At 43.9% G+C, this 15,613-nt stretch overlaps 1 protein-coding gene across 36 annotated transcripts in view; it reads left to right on the forward strand.

Annotated features, from left to right (window-relative positions):
• LOC140459699 (calcium/calmodulin-dependent protein kinase type II subunit beta) overlaps nucleotides 1-15,613 on the forward strand; it is a 265,742-nt gene that overhangs the window by 143,915 nt on the left and 106,214 nt on the right. For all 36 annotated transcript variants that reach the window (XM_072554076.1, XM_072554075.1, XM_072554080.1 and 33 more), the window contains exons 7-11: nucleotides 412-514; nucleotides 4,416-4,499; nucleotides 7,142-7,236; nucleotides 9,056-9,178; nucleotides 9,587-9,670. In XM_072554076.1, the coding sequence (XP_072410177.1) occupies nucleotides 412-514; nucleotides 4,416-4,499; nucleotides 7,142-7,236; nucleotides 9,056-9,178; nucleotides 9,587-9,670 (489 nt within the window). The remainder of the gene's footprint in view (nucleotides 1-411; nucleotides 515-4,415; nucleotides 4,500-7,141; nucleotides 7,237-9,055; nucleotides 9,179-9,586; nucleotides 9,671-15,613) is intronic.

Raw genomic sequence — 15,613 nt, forward strand, 5'->3', positions numbered from 1 at the left:
AACCCAGTGTCACTTGCTGAAGAGAGTTCCAACTTCTGTCACTTTTTATGTGTGGTGCCAGTGCAGGCTGGTGCTCAATCTGTGTCACGTAGAATTGCCCATTCACCAGAAACAGTTACCAACTGACAGTGTGAATGGTGCAGGCCATTTAAATTATAAGAGAAGAGGACATGTCTACACCCCATTCACAGCTGACTCCATAGTGAAGTTGATGGAAACCTTGGAATGTGGATAAATCCTTTCATGCAGTGCAGTCTCACATGAATGCACTGATTCTCTGAGCTATTGGCTTCAACTAAAATAAGTCTTTTAAAGCAGGGATTAACTTTTTGATCAAGCAATTGCTCTTGTTTTAAGAATTCTATTGCATAACAATGGAAATTTTCCTTCCACCAAATACCACACCCGAAGCCTGAAAATTTACTCCTAGCCAGTAAATGCAAAGGAGCTGCTGTGAAACTCGCTGACTTCGGTTTGGCCATTGAAGTTCAAGGGGAACAACAAGCATGGTTTGGTAAGTGATGCTGCTCCATTTACTGCACTTTTGCCAGCCACTTGGTGGATTTGTCTCTGTCTTGCTGTGGTCTTGCTAAAGATTGTTTTCATCAGTTACCAGATGGCAACCAAACTTGGTGTTGAAAGCAGAATTCTCAAACTGACCTAGTCTTGTATTCTATGTAGTGAGGTTGTGTGATAACAAGAGTTAAAGTGGAAACTGCCAGTTCTAAGTTTGAAATTGCATGACAAAGTTGGAATGTGCACACGAAAATAGGCCAAAAATGTCTTGATGTCCTTGGGCCTATTCTAAATGTACCTTGTCCACGTGTTAGTGAGTCCAAGGTAAATGTCCAATATATCAACACATCCCAGTGGAACTTCTCTCAATTGCCGAATGTGTTCCATATGTCTTCACTCTCTGTCCTCTGCTGTGATGATTGGAGGTGTCAGTGTTGATCTGGGGTGGACAAAGTTAAAATCACACAACACCAGGTTACAGTCCAACAGGTTTACTTGGAAGCATTAACCTTTGGATGGCTGTTCCCTAATGAAGGAGCAGCACTCCGAAAGCTCGTACTTCCAAATAAACATATCGGACTCTGAACTGGTGTTGTGTGATCTTTAACTCTGCTGTGATGTCAATTCTCATTCCATCTATGTCATGTGTCACTTGTTTTGTTAGATTCAACTTTTCTTGCCAGTCAACCGAAAGAGAGCTCTCTGGTCTCTCACTCACAGTGCCAAAATATCTGCTGATAAACCTTGCAAATTTCAAATGTTCCCACTTTGTACGTCCTCGTTATGTACCCTGCTGGATGCTCACTCAATGGTCCTGAGCGCTCCACAACTTGAGTCAAGTCCCAGTTTATGTTACTTGGCTTCTGTGTTGTTGGTGCATCTCTTTTTATTTCCATCTTTTTATTAATTCACTCATGGGACATGGGTATCCCTGGCTGGCCAGTATCTGTTGCCCATCCTAAGTTGCCCTTGAGAAGGTGGTAGTGAGCTGCCTCTTGAACTGATGCAGTCCACATGATGTAAGGAGGGAATTCCAGGATTTTGATCCAGTGCCAGTCAGGAACGATGATATATTTCCAAGTCAGGTTGGTGAGTGGCTTGAGGGGGAGCTTGCAGGTGGTGATGTTCCCATGTGTCTGCTGTCCTTGTCCTCCGAGCTTGAAGTCATTGTAGGTTTGGAAGGTGCTATCTAATGATCTTTGGTGAATTTGAATCTATTCCCCTGGTCTTGCTATTATTCCATCTCATGCTTGACAGTTCTCTTGGATGCCAGGTCAGTTGTGGCCAAGTGATAACCTTATTTTGTCTTGAGTACAAACTTATAGATCCAAGTGCCACTCCAAGACAGATTTACACTTTATAAGTATTTGTTGACCCAAAACATTTTGTGACATCCTCAGGATGTGAAATGTGCACGATAAACCTTTGCTCGTTGAGCTGGATATGCTACTATCTGATGGACTATCCAAGCTATCCTTTACTTGTTGAATACCACTTATGCATCATGGTATCTCCTTTACATAATTTCCAGATGTTTATGTTCCATTTGTTTTGCTCCGTTTCTCTGTGCAGAGATTTGGTGCTGATTCAAATAGGCACTTGCCAACCTCCATTTGTATTTTGTCCTCTCAGCAAGTTCAAAGTTTTGTAGGTAGAAGACTAATGCGATGTTAAGTTTTCCCCTCAAGAACAGAAGTGAATGAACAGTTCACGTTGCTCCTGCACATGTCCTGACACCATGGGACTTAGACCAAGGTGCTTGTGAAACAGTAAAGCAAAGAGGGAATGATGGAGAGTGTACCCAAATCTTGTGCTCCCCCAACACCTTCCTTTTTCAAACACCATGCTCCAATGTCTAACCTTGAAAAGCCGAGTCCTGTTTTTGCTGTATAGCCTCGTTCCTGACGATTAGTTGCACCTCCTTCAAACTCAGCTCAAAACTCTTCTATTTTCAGTAGAGAAACCATTGTTTTAAGTCTCTGGAACGCTCTATAAGCACCAGTAACTCTGTTAACTTCAAAGGCTTCCTTTGATGTGGCCTTCGTTCACTGCATCCAATCCATCATGCGTTGTACTTTTTTCACTTCTGTGAACTGCTTCAGGAAACCCTATGATGTTAAATGTGCTATAACCTAAAGTCTCACCTAAAAGATATCGCTGTTACTCTTACTGTACTGGATGTCAGTCCAGTATTGAGTTGGGGTTCTATTCCATGAGGCAGGACTCAACTGAATAAAACTTCTCAAACTTCAAAGTGCTGCCATTGAACCTCGGCTCACAACTTCAAATCCATGACCCGATTGATTGTGTTGCTGGGTAGACTCACTTAAAGTAACACATTGCACATCAGTAAATCTACTTAACCAATTTTTATCTTTCTAATGGTAGATAAAAAAAAGAGATTCTGGAATAATGTATGTAAGTTTGCTTGCTGAGCTGCAAAGTTCATTTTCAGACACTTCATCAGCATACTAAATTACATCGTTAGTGACCCTCTGGTGAAACACTGGTGTTTGTGATCCATTTTCGATTTATGTGTTTTGGTATCCTTGGGTTGGTGATGTTAGTTTCTGTGGTGATGTAATTTCCTGTTCTTTTTCTCCTCTCTGGGGAAAAAGAACAGGAAATGACATCACCAACCCAAGGATGCTGAAACACATAAATAGAAAATGGGTCACGAACACCAGTGCTTCACCAGAGGCTCACTGATGATGTAATCTAGTACAGTGACGAAACGTCTGAAAATGAACTTTCCAACTGAGCGAGCAAACTAACATACAGGACCTCAATCTGAGTTACAAATTTTCTCAAACCTCGCTATCTTAGAATTATAATTGTTTAAAATTAAGCTCAGTCTTGATTTGGTTTCCTTTTAAAGAAAGAGCCAGGTTACTCCCCAGTGGGATATTGGTTTTTTTGGACAGAATCAACAGATGGAAACTGGTGTTTGTACTAAAAGAAATATTTGGAGTAAAACCCTCATAAATCTCTGAAGGTCTTTTGCTGCCTAATTCAGTATGTGGCTATTGGTCTGTTAAACTCAGCATGCCAAAGCTAGCATATTCCTTTCCAACATTTCAAAACATTTTTTCCCCTCTTGAAGCCTTCCCTTGATCAAGACCAAGGCTTGTAAAAACCCAAATCTGGCACCATCTCAGAATTGGAGCAAAAGTACGCTGCTCCGCCCAGCGAGTCTGCTTCATTGTTCAGTCAGATTGTGGCTCAACTGATCATCCTCAACTTCACTTTCTTGCTTTTTCCTCAGAACCTTTCATCCCCTTACTGATTAAAGATCTGCCCTTAACAACACATCCAACAGCCCTCTGCAGTAGAGAATTTCATAGATTGACTACCTTTTGACAGAAAAAGACCCTCTCATCTTTGCCTCCCACAAGACAAAACAACCTCTCTGCATCGACCATGTCAAGTCCCTGAAAAATGTTGTGTATTTGAACCAGGATTTCACTGATTCTTCTGAACATCAATGACACAAGCTCGTTCTGCTCACACCTTTCCCCAATGACATATTTTGTGAGACACAGGGACCAAAACTGTTCACCGTATTTGAGATGTGGTCTGACTCATGCTCTAAGTAGTTTTCGCAAGACTTCACAATTTTTATACTCCATCCCCATTGCAAAAAGGGTTAACTATCAATGGTGCCTTCCCTATTACCTGCTGAACCTAATGTTGCATGAGCTGTGTGAATGAGAATCTTGCTGGCATCAGTCTTGGCATGATATACCTCACCTTAATACCTCGAAAACTGCAGCTCAGCATAACACTGAGAACAGAAGGGAAGGGTTTTGTTTGTTACTTTTGAATAAACCTGCTTTTGCATCAATTTCAGAATTGAGTCTAAGGAAAACATCTGACTGTACAATTCTTACTATCTACAGGTTTTGCAGGCACACCTGGCTACCTGTCTCCTGAGGTTCTTCGAAAAGAAGCTTATGGAAAGCCAGTAGATATCTGGGCATGCGGTGAGTAGAATAGGTGGACTTTGATTTTAACTAATTTCTAAAATTGGCCTGCCCTCGATGTTTGGCATTTTAGGTTAACCACATGGTTAGATTGAAGTGTCTTTGGAAGCTTTTCACCAGTGACCTGCCCATATAGAATATCCCTGAAACCATGGGTGAGGATATGAAAAGTCATAAGCCAAGTCCAGACGTGATATAGCAGGTGTTGAAACCATGATGCTTCCCATTCCTGGGCATCATTTGCATGTAATTAGTGGGATACATCCCAGTTGGTGCATTATGGACCTGAAGGAGTGAGCGAATGGATTGCCCGTGACATGTCACAAAAAGAGAAGGCTGATCTCAGCCAGCTAGTCATGGATGAGGCAGTGGGAACAGATCAATGATGCTTCCTCTTAGATGAGGAAGACACTTTTTTATATTTCTGGCATGTGAGAAGCATGTAACAGATGTGAATGTGGTAATAGCTGTCACAGGTCAGATTCTCCTCATGCTCTGAACAGAGTTAGGTTCCTGTTTACAAATCAAAGTGTCCACCAGTTTGCTGGATGGGAGTGCCCTGTGACCATTAAATTTTCATGGAAACTGTTCCATTGGTGCTCAGCCTCTTGAACTGAGCCGCTATCTCCATTTGTGTCAGGAGATGTAGAATAGCCATGGGCGTCGAAGGGACCACTAAGTGTACTGAGGGGGAGAAAATATGGTTTTGTCCATATTTACTGCTCTTCTTCCTTCAGTAACAAATGTTCTCTTCAGGTCATCACAGGAGCAGTCGACAAATTCAGGCATTAAATACAGAAGCTTGACCCTTCTGTCATCCCTGCTGTCAGAGTTTTATTTGTGCGAAGCAATTTGAGACACTGCTGTTCCAATTTATCTCCCCACAAATGATTTCTATGAAGTATTGGGATACACTGAAATTTCTCCCAATCCAGAAAGGGACAGCAGTCTTAACTGAAGTTTGGAAAGTACAAACTGCAGGCAGATGTGTTTGTAGAGCAAATTTGAGCTCATTACTACCCAAAATATGTCTTGGATCCCAAAGTCAGTGAATCAGCCAGGAGATGGAATATTTGATTGTGATGGAAGGCAAGCTCAGGATGACATGAATTCTGATAGATGTTAGGAAAGTGCATCTGTTGTGTTATGAAGTTGAAGGCATGTACTGTACTTTTAAGAGAGAGTGAATGATGTTCTGCACTGAGAGCTTACAAGCACGTGTGATATAACAAGAAAGCCGTCTCACAGTGTACTTGAAAATTGAAAATATGGAACATTTGGCTGTGAAATGGAGACCTGAATTGGTTGCTGTTTTGACAATAATTCGAATTTAACAAATCAGTTTAAATTATGCCCCAGGATACTAAAACCCATCAAGTTTGAATTTATTGTTTTACCAACATCAAGCCAATGAGACATTCCGATGTTGGAGATATAAAAATGCAGACATTTTGAAAATTGCAGACAGAGCAACTGCCATGAACATAGATCCAAGAAATTAGGAAACACTCTCTATCAAAGGTACCTTTTCATATGAAACTTATTTGCAGTAAAAAGAAAGATGACCATCCAGGGAGATCTTCAGCCAGAAGAAGTCAGACACTGAAGACGACAGCCACTGTATGGTTTTGAAATTAAATTGATGTAATTTCAATTAGTGTCTTATTGGAACAGTACACTGTTGTAGAGTTGGAAGGCAGTAATAAGCAGTTAAGAGAAAGGGGAGCTTAGAGTTGTGAATAGTTGTTGTTGAATGTTCATTTTTAGAGTTAAAAAATAAATTGATATTCTTTTCTTCAAATAGTAGAATTTGGGAGTTCTGTGTGACTCATTTTTAACAGATCACAAGGCAAGGTGAGCGTTTCTGGGTGTTTGGTTTAATGAACGGAAGAGTTCACTGCCATGTCGTAACAGTTGTCAAATGTCAGACGACACACTCTCAAACTTGGGTTAAATATTTTTAATGACCAGACCAAATCCCTTGCAAATATATCTGGACCTGAACATTTTCTTATTTAAAGACAAGTGTAAAGTGCAGTGTTCTAGATGTGGTTCGGTTGGTTGCACGGCTTTCAGCAAAAGACACTTTATTCTTACCCTCCAGTTAAAATACAAACACAAGGAAGAAGAATTGGAATAAGCTAACTCTATTGGAAAACCTAACAGAGTAATAGATTATTTAACAGCGGCAACTGTTCCAATGTACTAACATGTCATAAACATCCTTGACAAAGGCAAAGTCAGTAAAACAGATAGTCTTGCATGCAGTTCTGGCTGCAGAGAGACAAGCTCTGTCTTTTAGCTGTAACCGAGATGAATAACAGCTTCCACAACCAGCTTTGAAAACCTCAGTTCTGACTGAAAGCGAAACTAAAACCCTGGTTCTGTGGTAGCCTGACTCCATTCCTTTATGCTGCTTCTGTTGTTCCAACTTTGTGTTTAAAAGACACCAAGGCCTCAAAAGCTGTTTGTTTTATTGGCTTGAAACAGACTGCTTGACAACCTCTTTTCAAAAAAAAGGCAAAAATCGAGAGTCATCTCATTGTTCACCTTTGACTTAAACATTGACTGAATAATTTATCAAAAATGCTGATCTTTTGAAATCCATTTTCCTGTTTTTGCTTTTTTTTTGTCTCTTGTAGGCGTTATTCTCTACATCTTGCTTGTTGGCTATCCACCTTTCTGGGATGAAGACCAGCACAAGCTCTATCAACAGATCAAGGCTGGTGCTTATGATGTATGTACATGAAAGAAACTGGCTTTGACCAGCATGAGATCAAAATGCAACATCTTAGTCATTTATTTCAGTCACTCATTTCTAGTCACACTCCACTCCTGTCCACTTCTATGTCATGGTCCTTGACTTTGCCTATCTGCTCCAAAGCCAAAAAGACTGAACAGTTGCCAGAATTGAAGGTGGCAGTGTCAATCCCCAATGAACTGCTGAATAATTTGAACTGGCTATTTGGGCTGCAAAGACCCAAATTGTCCGTATGTGCTGACAGCCTATCACAATGGGCAACAAATTCTGCCACGCTAAAAATAACTATTCATGTTTCTTACTTGCATAAGCCCAGAGGCACTCCAGTTCCAGATAGACATGGGTTTGGGTTTCATCTGAGCATGCTGAAGGGAACGACTTGTCACCAATTTGCATATCTTGCACTACTAGGTTCTGATGAGTTTCTGTTTTACCTGTCAGCTTTTGCCAAGGTACAAGATTCACTATAGCATGCAGCTGAAGTGCGAAAGAATGCCTGCCCCACCTGGTCCTTTTACTTTCAGCTCTAATCTATATGCTGTGCTGACTCCTCCATCTTTTAATGTACCCTGTCACCCTTGCATGATTAAGCCTGCCACAAGAAGGCCTGTTTTTTTCTCCCTCCTACTCCAGTGCAGACTATTAATGGAGCCAAGAAAGACCAAAAGGTGATCACAATGATCTCTGTTCTCTGGGGTTGGCTCGTGGTTAATTGACCAAGTATGGAAAGCAGAAACTCAGTAGGAACTTATTATTTGCCACAAGGAAGAAGTAATAATTGGCTAGAAATATCTCTTCATTTATTGTTACTGGCAGCAACGGTTTAGGTTCCACTTGATCTGGCAGGACCAGAAGTCTCAAAGTCTGCACTCAGATGAGTTTTTGCAACCTTGTACAGAGGAATAAATTAAAGCTTCTTAACATGTTCATGAAACAGTCATATGAAATTCAAACTTAGAAATATGACTGGTTGCAAGGGCAGGATTGTACCGTAATAAATCAATGGAATTCTGATATCGAAAATAAAAGTCGCAATTAAAATAAAGCACACTTTATTTTTGTATTTCCTGCTGGATTCCTGCTTGCAGAAGTAATTCGAAGTATAAATCACTACATTCTGAAGCCATTGGCTTTGACATTGTGATTCCTCAAAATAATTCAAGAATTTGATTTATTTTGACGTTGATATTTGTAATAACTGCTATTTATTTTGCACTGTTAAAACAATGAGCTGTCCAAATGCACTTCTCAGGAATTGTATCAAACAAAATATGGCACTGAGTAGGTTCATAGATTTGAGGGAAGATGATGAAAGACTTTTCTGATTTAAACAATGTTCCTAAGTGAAGAAAGAGGTGGATAGGCTTTGGGATGCAGTGGCATTTCTTTGTCTGGGGCCTCTGCATCTGAAGGCACAATGGAGATTGGTTGATTAGTTAAAATTGTGGATGTGTAGACATGCTGAACAGAGCTCAAAAAGTCAAAATATCTTTGAAATTGGAGAAGCCATTGAAGAACATTGAAATAAGCTTGCACATTTTGAAGTTGAAATGTAGATCACCAAGCAGAGAACTGAATGGGACTTGATGCAATTCTTGAAAATCGTTGGAACCATTTTATTTTGAATAAGAAATTAAACTGTACATCCTACTGATCACAGGAGTAAAACTTCTCCCTACACTGACTATAATAAAGTGAACAAATATGGACTTAAATAAGATGTTATGGTGTTGTGTAAAAGACATGCTATTTCTCGAGAATTCTCATTTTTACCTCTTTTTCTGTCATCTCTTAGTTTCCTTCTCCTGAGTGGGATACAGTTACTCCAGAGGCCAAGAATCTCATCAATCAGATGCTGACAATTAACCCTGCCAAGCGTATTACTGCCACTGAGGCACTGAAACACCCTTGGGTCTGTGTAAGTGTTCATCTATTGTCATTGCACAGGAGCTGCAGGAGTGAATGCATCCCTCACCTTTGTATCTAGCAAAGAAAGCTGGATGGCATTTATCATGTCATTTAAGTGAATGTTAGATTTTAGCCTGCCAACATGCCCTCCAGTCTCTACATGTCATGTGGATTGTTTGGATGTAACCCCTTGACCTTAAACAGAAATGAGTGACCAAGATTGAATGGGATATGATAGAGGTGAACTGCTGTATTGTGACGATGCACAATTCACTCTGCAAGCAAGTTAATGAAGATCTGTACTTAGACTGTCTCTCTGTTTTTCATGAACTGGGGAACGAATGGGACAAAATGTTTACAAAAATTGAATTGCAAGATGAGCTCCATCAGTGAAATTAAATTTTTTGTTCACTTTCAGCAACGATCCACTGTTGCGTCTATGATGCACCGCCAAGAAACTGTGGAGTGTTTGAAGAAATTCAATGCCAGACGAAAACTCAAGGTGAGAAACCCTTTGTTACAATCACTTTGTTGGGGCTGTGTCACCTTTTCAAGTGCTGTGAGGGTATTTTGTAGTATTACTCGTGAATTTGTTGGTGCGTTGACGTTATAGTCACAGATTTTAAAGTGTTCAGATCTTTGTTTTCAGGGTCTGAACCTGAAAATAAAATTTGCTGTCGTGCACAGTTTCCAGACCACCTTATTGATCCATTCACTTACCCATGAGGTTACCTTCATGAAACCCTGAAATCTGTTTTGAATTTTGAATATTTCTATCAAATCAGACATTTGGGGGGAAACCCTAGTGCAGATGTCTTCTCACCAGACCTTAAACCTGTGAAGTCCAGAACATTGTCTCCCGATTCAGTTGGTGTCAATCACTTAACATTGCATTAACAAAATGAACTGCACAAAATACTGAAAATGATCAGGTTATTCTCATGAAAGAGAGGTCATTAACCATCTTAATTTGATTTCACTCTGCACAATTGCTAGCTGTTCTGATGAATATTTCCAGCATTTTTGTTTTTTGTTTCAGAATTCCAGCATCTGCAGCATCTTGTTTTTGTGATCGCTCTTGAAATTGTGGTGAATCTATTTCTTGGAAATAGAGCACCACATAATCTCAACTCTATCCAATTAAAATAACAGGTGTTACGCTGTTCTCCTCTCGGCTGAGATTCCACTGGAGATCAGTGTGAGGCCGAAACTTTTCACAAATTAAATATAAAAACATGGATGAAGGGAGCAAAAATGTGGTTGCTAAATTTGCTGATGACAAAAGCTAGACAGAAAAGATAGTGCAAACATTGTGAAGATAGTGTAACAAGGCCACAAGGAGATATGGATAAGACACAGCTGCAGAAACTAGGCAATTCAGCCTATCGAATCTGCTCTGCCATTTTCTCATCCCCATTCTCCCACTTTCTCCCCGTAACCCTTGACACCCCTTGACAATCAAGAACCTATGTATCTCAGTCTTAAATATACTCAATGACCTGGCTTCCACAGCCTTCTTTGGCAGTAAATTCCAAAGATTTACCACACTCTGGCTGAAGAAGTTTCTCCTTACTTCTGTTCGAAAACACCTTTACTCTCAGGCTGTGCCCTTGTGTCTTAGTCTCTCCTACCAATGAAAATATCTTCCCCAACATCCACTCTGTCCAAGCCATTCAGTATTCTGTAAGTTGCAAATGAGATTCTCGTGAACCTCATCTGAACCTCCTCCAGGGCCAGTACATCCTTCCTGAGATATGGGGCCCAAAACATCACACAATACTCCAAATGTGGCCTGACCAGACCCTTATAGAGCCTCAGAAGTACATCCCTGCTTTTATATTCAAAATAAATGCCATCATTGCCTTTGCCTTCCGAACTCCCTACTCAGTAGTTCAGCAGAGATCTGGTAAATGGACGACAATGTAGAGAAATGTGAAATTGTCATCTTGTCAGGAAGAATAAGTAAGAAGCTGATCATGGAAATAATGATAGTTTGGAAGGCTTTGAGAGGCAGAGTGGGATCTGAGAGCCTTTGAGTGCGAATTGTAAAAGGTTTGAGTGCATATACAGCATGTAATTAGCAAGGAAATTAAATGCAAAAGTAAGGAGTTATGTTTGAGTAATACAAGGTACTAAGGGCGATATATTTGGACTACTGAGTAAAGTGAAGGACTGTGATTTCATTGAAACATGAAGGACTTTTAAGAGGCATGATCGGGGTAATTCTGCGAGCATACTTCCCCTCATGAGAGAGTCATGGATCAAAGGGCATAGTCTGAGAATAAATGGGTGCCAGTTAAAGACTGCCAGAAGAAGGAATTTGTTCTGAGGGTTGAGAGGCTGTCCACCTCCTTGCCACAGAGAGCTGTGGAGGGTCAAGACTGAAATAGAAAGACCTTGATCAGTAGGGAAGTCAAGGGTTAATGAGAAGGGAAAAGAAAGTGAATGTGAGGAATGTCACATCAGCCATGGTCCAACTGGATGCCAAACCTGCCTCGATGGGTCAACTGGGAGAAAGTGAGGACTGCATATGCTGGAGATCAGAGCTGAAAAATGTGTTGCTGGAAAAGCACAGCAGGTCATGCAGAATCCAGGCACAGGAGAATCGACGTTTCGGGCATGAGCCCTTCTTCAGGAATGAGGAAGGTGTGCCAAGCAGGCTCAGATAAAAGGTAGGGAGGAGGGACTTGGGGGAGGGGCGTTGGGAATGCGATAGGTTAAGGTGAGGGTGATAGGCCGGTGAGGGGGTGGGGGCGGAGAGATCAGGAAGAAGATTTTCTGTCAAGAAGGCGGTGCTGAGTCCGAGGGTTGGGACTGAGATAAGGTGCGGGGGGGGGGGGGAAATGAGGAAACTGGAGAAATCTGAGTTCATCCCTTGTGGTTGGGGGGTTCCTAGGCGGAAGATGAGGCGCTCTTCCTCCAGCCGTCGTGTTGCCATGGTCTGGCGATGGAGGAGTCCAAGGACCTGCATGTCCTTGGAGGAGTGGGAGGGGGAGTTAAAGTGTTCAGCCACGGGGCGGTTGGGTTGGTTGGTCCGGGTGTCCCAGAGGTGTTCTCTGAAACGTTCCGCAAGTAGGCGGCCTGTTTCCCCAATATAGAGGAGGCCACATCGGGTGCAGCGGATGCAGGAAATGATGTGTGTGGAGGTGCAGGTGAATTTGTGACGGATATGAAAGGATCCCTTGGGACCTTGGAGCGAAGTGAGGGGGGAGGGGTGGGCGCAAGTTTTGCATTTCTTGCGGTTGCAGGGGAAGGTGCCGGGAATGGAGGTTGGGTTGGTGGGGGGTGTGGACCTGACGAGGGAGTCGCGGAGGGAGTGGTCTTTCCGGAATGCTGATAGGGAAGGGGAGGGAAATATATTCTTGGTGATGGGGTCTGTTGTTTGGAGGTGGCGGAAATGACGAAGGATGATACGAGGAATCTGGAGGTTGGTGGGGTAGTAGGTGAGGACCAGTGGGGTTCTGTCCTGGTGGCGATTGAAGGGGCGTGGTTCAAGGGCGGAGGAGCGGGAAGTGGAGGAGATGCGGTGGAGAGCATCGTCGACCACGTCTGAGGGGAAATTGCGGCCTTTGAAGAAGGAGGCCATCTGGGTTGTTCTGTATTGGAATTGGTCCTCCTGGGAGCAGATGCGGTGGAGACATAGGAATTGGGAATATGCGAATGCGTTTTTACAGGGGGCAGGGTGGGAGGAGGTGTAATCTAAACAGCTGTGGGATTTGGTCGGTTTATAGTAAATGTCTGTGTTGAGTCGGTCGCCTGAGATAGAAATGGAGAGGTCTAGGAATGGGAGGGAGGAGTCTGAGACGGTCCAGGTGAATTTGAGGTCGGGGTGGAAGGTGTTAGTAAAGTGGATGAACTGTTCAACTTCCTTGTGGGAGCACGAGGTAGTGCCGATACAGTCATCGATGTAGCGGAGGAAAAGGTGGGGGGTGGTGCCAGTGTAGCTGCGGAAGATGGACTGTTCCACATATCCTACGAAGAGGCAGGCCTATCTGGGGCCCATGCGGGTGCCCATGGCTACTCCTTTGGTTTGGAGGAAGTGGGAGGATTGGAAAGAGAAGTTGTTCAGGGTGAGGACCAGTTCAGTCAGTCGAAGGAGGGTGTCAGTGGAAGGGTACTGGTTGGGTCGGCAGGAAAGGAAGAAGCAGAGGGCTTTGATGCCTTCGTAATGGGGGATGGAGGTGTATAGGGCTTGGATATCCATGGTGAAGATAAGGCGTTGGGGGCCAGGGAAGCGAAAATCTTGGAGGAGGTGGAGGGCGTGGGTAGTGTCCCGAATGTCGGTGGGGAGTTCTTGGATGAAGGGGGACAGGACCGTGTCGAATATGCTGAGATGGGTTCGGTGGGGCAGGAGCAGGCTGAGACAATGGGTCGGCCGGAGCAGTCAGGTTTGTGGATTTTGAGCAGGAGGTAGAAACGGGCAGTGCGGGGTTGTGGGACTGTGAGGTTAGAGGCGGTGGATGGGAGATCTCCTGAGGTGATGAGGTTATGGATGGTCTGGGAGATGATGGTTTGGTGGTGGGAGGTGGGGTCATGGTCAAGGGGGCAGTAGGAGGAGGTGTCCACGAGCTGGCATTTAGCCTCAGTAATGTAAAGATCGGTGCTACCTCGTGCTCCACGAGGAAGTTGAACAGTTCATCCATTTTACTAACACCTTCCACCCCGACCTCAAATTTACCTGGACCGTCTCAGACTCCTCCCTCCCATTCCTCAACCTCTCCATTTCTATTTCAGACTCAACACAGACATTTACTATAAACCGACCGACTCCCACAGCTACCGAGATTACACCTCCTCCCACCATGCCCCCTGTAAAAATGCCAGCCCCAGGAGAACCAATTCCAATACCAAACAACCCAGATGGCTTTCTTCTTCAAAGACCGCAATTTCCCCTCAGACATGGTCGATGATGCTCTCCACCGCATCTCCTCCACTTCCCGCTCCTCCGCCCTTGAACCCCGCCCCTCCAATTGCCACCAGGACAGAACCCCACTGGTCCTCACCTACCACCCCACCAACCTCCAGATTCCTCGTATCATCCTTTGTCATTTCCACCACCTCCAAACAACAGACCCCACCAACAAGAATATATTTCCCTCCCCTTCCCTATCAGCATTCCGGAAAGACCACTCCCTCCGCGATTCCCTCGTCAGGTCCACACCACCCACCAACCCAACCTCCACTCCCGGCACCTTCCCCTGCAGCCGCAAGAAATGCAAAACTTGTGCCCACACCTCCCCCCTTACTTCCCTCCAAGGCTCCAAGGGATCCTTCCATATCTGCCACAAATTCACCTGCACCTCACACACATCATTTGCTGCATCTGCTGCACCCGATGTGGCCTCCTCTATATTGGGGAGACAGGCCGCCTACTTGCGGAACGTTTCAGAGTACACCTCTGGGACACCCGGACCAACCAACCCAACCGCCCCGTGGCTCAACACTTCAACTCCCCCTCCCACTCCACCAAGGACATGCAAGTCCTTGGACTCCTCCATCGCCAGACCATAGCAGCACGACGGCTGGAGGAAGAGCGCCTCATCTTCCGCCTGGGAACCCTCCAACCACAAGGGATGAATGCAGATTTCTCCAGCTTTCTCATTTCCCCTCCCCCCACCTTATCTCAGTCCCAACCCTCAGACTCAGCACCACCTTCCTAACCTGCAATCTTCTTCCTGACCTCTCCACCCCCACCCCCACTCCGGCCTATCACCCTCACCTTGACCTCCTTCCACCTATCACATCTCCAACACCCCTCCCCCAAGTCCCTCCTCCCTACCTTTTATCTTAGCCTGCTTGGCACACCTTCCTCATTCCTGAAGAAGGGCTTATGCCCGAAACGTCGATTCCCCTGCTCCTTGGATGCTGCATGACTTGCTGTGCTTTTCCAGCAACACATTTTTCAACTCCATAGGTCAACTGGCCGACCCCTGTTGCTATTTCTTGTGGTCTAGTGTTGGTCATCTTATTTAAGGATGCATTGGAAGCAGTGCAAAGTGGGCTAACACTGGGCTAACACTTTGCAGATACTGGAGACAGAGTCAAAAAGTGTGGTGCTCGAAAAGCACAGCAGGTTAGGCAGCATCCATGGAGCAGGAGAATCAATGTCTTGAGCATAAACTCTTCATCAGGAAAGAAGAGCTTGTGCTCGAAATGTCAATTCTCCTACACCTCGGATGCTGCCTGGCCAGCTTTGATTTTCCAGCACCACACTTTGACTCTGGGCTAACACCGTGTTGGTTTGTGTCTGCTGGGATTTTGAAGAAGCAACATGATTGAAATCCATAAAATATTGAGGGATCTTGATGGGATGTATGTGAAAGGATGTTCGTGCTTGTATTGCAATCTCGAGTTAGGGTTCCAAGATTAATAATAAGAGGGTCCCAATTCAAGACAGAGAAAATCTTTCCTCCTAGGGTTGTGAGTCTCTTCCTCCAAAGGCAGT

Source organism: Chiloscyllium punctatum, chromosome 35 (assembly GCF_047496795.1).
Source record: "Chiloscyllium punctatum isolate Juve2018m chromosome 35, sChiPun1.3, whole genome shotgun sequence".
Lineage (NCBI taxonomy): Eukaryota > Metazoa > Chordata > Chondrichthyes > Orectolobiformes > Hemiscylliidae > Chiloscyllium > Chiloscyllium punctatum.